Source organism: Harpia harpyja, chromosome 13, assembly GCF_026419915.1.
Source record: "Harpia harpyja isolate bHarHar1 chromosome 13, bHarHar1 primary haplotype, whole genome shotgun sequence".
In the NCBI taxonomy this organism is placed as follows: Eukaryota; Metazoa; Chordata; class Aves; order Accipitriformes; family Accipitridae; genus Harpia; species Harpia harpyja.
The window spans coordinates 41,931,889-41,937,174 of NC_068952.1; the positions used below are offsets into that span (position 1 = coordinate 41,931,889).

Consider the following 5,286-nt stretch of genomic DNA (forward strand, 5'->3'; position numbering starts at 1 on the left):
GAGAAGGGAGCAGGGGCGAGAGGGAAGGAGCAGGGGAAAGGGGGAGCGGGGGGGAGAGAGAAAGGAGCGGGGGGGAGCGGGGGCAAGGGGGAAGGGGATGGGAGATGGGGAGGGAGGAGCGGTGGGAAGGGAGAAAGGGGAAGAGGGGGGAGGGAGAGGGGGAAGCGAGGGGAAGGGGGAACGGGGAAGGGGGCATGGGGGGGGGGCATCTGGGGCTGGGGGGCCGGGAAGGGGGAGCGGGGAGGAGGGAAGGGAAGGGGGAGCCGGGGCAGGGGGCAGGAGAGGGGAAGGCGAGAACGGGGAGGCGGAGCCGGGGCAGGGCCGGGGGGGGGGGGTGCGGCCGCCCCCCGCCCACGTGTGCGGGGCCGCCCCGCCGCCTCCCGCCCGGCCGGGCTATATAAAGGGCGGCGGCGGCCGGAGCAGCGCCGCGTTGCCGCCCGCTCTCCAACCCCCCCACTTTTTCCCCCCCCCCTCCCCTTTCCCCCGAGTACCCAGCCATGAGCTACACGATGGAGCCCCTGGGCAACCCCTCGTACCGCCGGGTGACCGAGACCCGGGCCACCTACAGCCGAGCCAGCGCCTCCCCGTCCAGCGGGTTCCGCTCGCAGTCGTGGTCGCGGGGCTCGGGCAGCACCGTGTCGTCCTCCTACAAACGCTCCAACGTGGGGGGGCCGCGGGCCGCCTACGGCTCCACGGTGCTGAGCTCGGGCGAGAGCCTGGACGTCAGCCAGTCCTCGCTGCTGAACGGCGCGGCGGAGCTGAAGCTGAGCCGCTCCAACGAGAAGGAGCAGCTGCAGGGGCTGAACGATCGCTTCGCCGGTTACATCGAGAAGGTGCATTACCTGGAGCAGCAGAACAAGGAGATCGAGGCGGAGCTGGCGGCTCTGCGGCAGAAACACGCCGGGCGAGCGCAGCTGAGCGATGCCTACGAGCAGGAGCTGCGGGAGCTGCGGGGTGCCCTGGAGCAGGTGAGCCACGAGAAGGCTCAGATCCAGCTGGATTCGGAGCACATCGAGGAGGACATCCAGCGCCTGCGGGAGCGCTTCGAGGACGAGGCGCGGCTGCGCGACGAGACGGAGGCCACCATCCGCGCCCTGCGCAAGGAGATGGAGGAGGCCTCGCTGATGCGGGCGGAGCTGGACAAGAAGGTGCAGTCGCTGCAGGATGAGGTGGCCTTCCTGCGGGGCAACCACGAGGAGGAGGTGGCCGAGCTGCTGGCGCAGCTCCAGGCCTCCCACGCCACCGTGGAGAGGAAGGACTACCTGAAGACCGACCTCACCACGGCGCTGAAGGAGATCCGCGCCCAGCTGGAGTGCCAGTCCGACCATAACATGCACCAGGCCGAGGAGTGGTTCAAGTGCCGCTACGCCAAGCTGACGGAGGCGGCCGAGCAGAACAAGGAGGCCATCCGCTCCGCCAAGGAGGAGATCGCCGAGTACCGCCGGCAGCTGCAGTCCAAGAGCATCGAGCTGGAGTCGGTGCGCGGCACCAAGGAGTCGCTGGAGCGGCAGCTCAGCGACATCGAGGAACGCCACAACAACGACCTCACCACCTACCAGGTAGCGGGGAGGCCACCCGGGCTGCGCCGAGCCCCGTCCGGGCCGGGGGAGGGAGGGGGGGGGCTGTCGGGAGTCAGGGGACGGGATGGTGGTGGTGGCCGGGTACCGGCTCGGCAGTGAGGGATGCGTGCCGGGGTAGCCGGAGGGACCACCGGCTGGGCTGGGCCCCCCAAGGGCCAGGAGGTGTTGGGGAGGGCGATGGGAGCCGGGTGGGTCCTGCTCTGACGCTGGCACTGCCTCCCGGGGTGGCAGAAAGAGTTTCTGAAAGTCCCCGTTGAGAACTTTTTTCTGTGCTGGCTCTGCGTGAAGCGTGTCTGTGTCACAGAGGTTTTCTGCGTCTCTGTTGCAGGACACAATTCATCAGCTGGAGAACGAGCTTAGAGGAACAAAGTGGGAAATGGCTCGTCACTTGAGGGAATACCAGGACCTCCTGAATGTCAAGATGGCCCTGGATATTGAAATTGCTGCATACAGGTACAGTAGGATCACTGCGGATGTGTCTGGAATATTAATAGCACTGCAGATGCTGCTGGCTTGGGAAGCTTTACCACAGATAAGAAATATCTGCATGCGGTGAACCCAAGTAAAATTAGAGCTTGGCTAAATTACTACAACCGCTTCAAAATCTACGCAGACCCAAGGAGTGTCTGCAGTAAGAAACCAGAGTTCATTAGGCACCAGCTCTCTGGTAACCAGTGGCAAAGCTCCCGGCGAGCTCAGTGGGCACAGGATAGCATGACTCAGTGCGGTGGCACCCTGGTGCCGCATTCTGCCCTTGTTTGCAGAAGACGCAGCAAAAGACAAGCTTATTTTTAATTCCTGTTTACTTTGCGTACGCCAACCAGGCGGTGCTTGTCACTTGAATTTCCTTTTATCGCTTGAGAGAGACAGTGCACTTGCTTGATCATGGTTTCAAGCAAGGAGTGCTAATCTGCTAGTCACAATCACTTTTGCTTTTCTTGCTCAACTTTCCTTTAAAGGCATCCGCTCTAATCTGGAGCAGGAACATTGCTTGCTATTGCCATCACCTGGCAGGTTTTTTTAGTCTCCTCTGCATCACTTTAGAACTCTCATCGGAGAACTGCTGATTTTTCTGGGTCACGGGCTTAGATGAAAAACATGCATTTGAATGTAAGAAAAATAAAAACACCCCCACACACCCCATGCCCCCATCTCCAGATCTGCTTAAACTCCTGAGGCTGTTCAGACAAACACACAGATACCCTAGGGTCTGTAGCCGTTTGCTGCCAAAGTTAGCTGAACAAAAAAGTCTCTTCAGTTTTCATAGCCGCACAAGGAAGGTGGATGCCCAAACTATTGAACTAGGACATATGCTCTGACTGGCTTTGAATGTCTCAGCCACAATATTCGATTTGGGTCTGTTGGCTGTGTCAAAGTCTCAGTTCACCTGAGTCATAATACATCTTATCAAGTTAATTATTTTGCCATACGCTGTGCTGACTTATGCCATAATAAAGTTTTCTGAGATTAAGGATAAATTTCAACTGATCAGCTGAAGGTGTTACACTTGCCACATGCAAACCAAGCTAAAAGCTGTTTGCTGAATATGAATTTTGCAAAAGAGCTGATTCAAGGAAAGCTGAACTGGGGCTGCGAGCGATGGATTATGCTGATCGGCTCTAGCATATTCCACATACAAACTGGTTTCATCCTGCTGACAGGGAAATATTCTAATAGCTGTCCCTTATGTTGGGTTTCCACGCTCATTTGGGTTTTTTTCTCCTCCTTCTGATTCCCTTAGGAAGCTACTGGAGGGCGAAGAGACAAGATTCAGTGCCTTCTCTGGAAGCATTACTGGACCCATATTCACGCACAGACAACCATCTGTCACAATAGCATCCACTAAAATTCAGAAAACAAAAATTGAACCACCAAAGCTGAAGGTCCAGCACAAGTTTGTAGAAGAAATCATTGAAGAGACAAAGGTAGAGGATGAAAAGTCTGAAATGGAAGATGCCCTCGCAGCTATTGCAGAAGAAATGGCAGTCAAGGCCCAGCAAGAAGAGCAGGAGGAAGAAAAAGCAGAAGAAGCAGCTGTAGAGGAAGAAATTGTTTCCGAGAAGGCTGCTGCAGAACAAGCAGCTGCACCTGAGGAAGAAGAGAAGGAGGAAGAGGAAGCAGAGGAGGAGGAAGAAGCTGCAAAATCTGATGCAGCGGAAGAAGGTGGTTCTGAAAAAGAAGAAATAGAGGAAAAGGAAGAAGGGGAGGAGGCTGAGGAAGAGGGGGAAGAAGCTGAGGCCAAGGGCAAAGCTGAAGAGGTCGCAGCAAAGGTAGAGAAGGTCAAAACCCCTCCCTCCAAGTCACCCCCTAAATCCCCCCCTAAATCCCCTGTAACGGAGCCGGCCAAGGCTGTCCAGAAAGAAATGGCCGCAGAACCAGGAAAAGAACCGAAGGTGGAGAAAGTTGGTGAGAAACCAGCCAAGGAGGAAGAGAAAGCAGCATCTCCGGAGAAGCCCGCCACACCAAAGGTAACCTCTCCAGACAAGGCAGCGACCCCGGAGAAGCCCGCGACGCCGGAGAAGCCTGCAACCCCAGAGAAAGCGGTGACCCCGGAGAAGCCGGCGAGCCCGGAGAAGCCCCGCTCTCCGGAAAAGCCAGCGACCCCAGAAAAGCCGGTGAGCCCAGAGAAGCCCCGCTCTCCGGAAAAGCCGGCCACTCCAGAGAAGCCCCGTTCTCCGGAGAAGCCAGCCTCGCCGGTCAAAGATGAAAAGGCTGTGGTGGAGGAGACCATCACTGTCACAAAGGTAACAAAAATTAGTGCAGAGGTAGAAAAGGAGGCCAGGAAAGAAGACATTGCAGTGAATGGTGAGGTGGAGGAGAAAAAGGGAGCGGAGGAATCCAAAGAGAAGGAGGTTGAGGAGGAAGACAAGGGAGTTGTCACCAATGGCCTAGATGTGAGCCCAATTGATGATAAGGGTGAGAAAATTGTAGTAACCAAAAAAGCAGAGAAAATCACTGGTGAAGGTGGGGACAGTACAACCACATATATCACAAAGTCGGTGACAGTCACTCAGAAGGTAGAGGAACATGAAGAAAGCTTTGAGGAGAAATTAGTGTCCACCAAGAAAGTGGAGAAAGTTACTTCACATGCCATAGTAAAAGAGATTAAAGAGACCGAATAAAATAAATCATAGCTAAATTTAAAAAATTAAAGAGCTTGGGTTGGTGCAAAAGGTTAAGCCATATGACAGCTGCAAAATGCATGTGAGTGACGGCTTCAAAGCAGAACGGGTTCTCTCATGGAGGCTCCAGACACACAGTATTTTACTTTTTTGTGCAATATAGGGGAGGGGGGGGGAATGCATGCAGGCTCAAGATGTACTCCCTCCACAGAGCTTGGGTATCTAAAAAAAAAAAAATAATACTAATAATAGTGCATGAGATGAAATGTGCAGAGGAAGCTTTTGAATTTCCTGAGCTGTTGGAGGGACATATCTGAGGAACGACTTAAGATGTATTATGCAAAGAACCAACTGAGCCAAAAACAAACAGAAAACAGTAATAGAATATTCATGAGAACCAGAACTCTCCTAGCCTTAAAAAAAGCTACTTATAAATAATTATGTTTACCTCACTGGTGCAATTAGGGTGGACTTTTTGCTCATGGGAGAACCTAGTTGACATGCACAGTACGCAACCTTTTGTTGTTTGATGTAAAACAGTCACAGCAGTTCTTGCTCAATAAAGGTCAATACTGAAAATGTGA

At 54.6% G+C, this 5,286-nt stretch overlaps 1 protein-coding gene across 1 annotated transcript; it reads left to right on the top strand.

Annotated features, from left to right (window-relative positions):
• Positions 1-450: 450 nt before the first annotated feature.
• NEFM (neurofilament medium chain) lies at positions 451-5,286 on the top strand. The gene is made up of 3 exons (XM_052806530.1): positions 451-1,559; positions 1,909-2,033; positions 3,322-5,286. The coding sequence occupies exons 1-3, from the start codon at positions 498-500 to the stop codon at positions 4,700-4,702; spliced, it is 2,568 nt and encodes an 855-aa protein (XP_052662490.1). The 5' UTR covers positions 451-497; the 3' UTR covers positions 4,703-5,286.

Bases quoted from the DNA above. Each gene is read 5' to 3' on its own strand.
- NEFM (XM_052806530.1), top strand. From the start codon at position 498: ATGAGCTACACGATGGAGCCCCTGGGCAACCCCTCGTACCGCCGGGTG. The intron at 1,560-1,908 runs GTAGCGGGGAGG...TCTCTGTTGCAG, and splicing joins ACGACCTCACCACCTACCAG to GACACAATTCATCAGCTGGA. The intron at 2,034-3,321 runs GTACAGTAGGAT...TGATTCCCTTAG, and splicing joins ATTGAAATTGCTGCATACAG to GAAGCTACTGGAGGGCGAAG.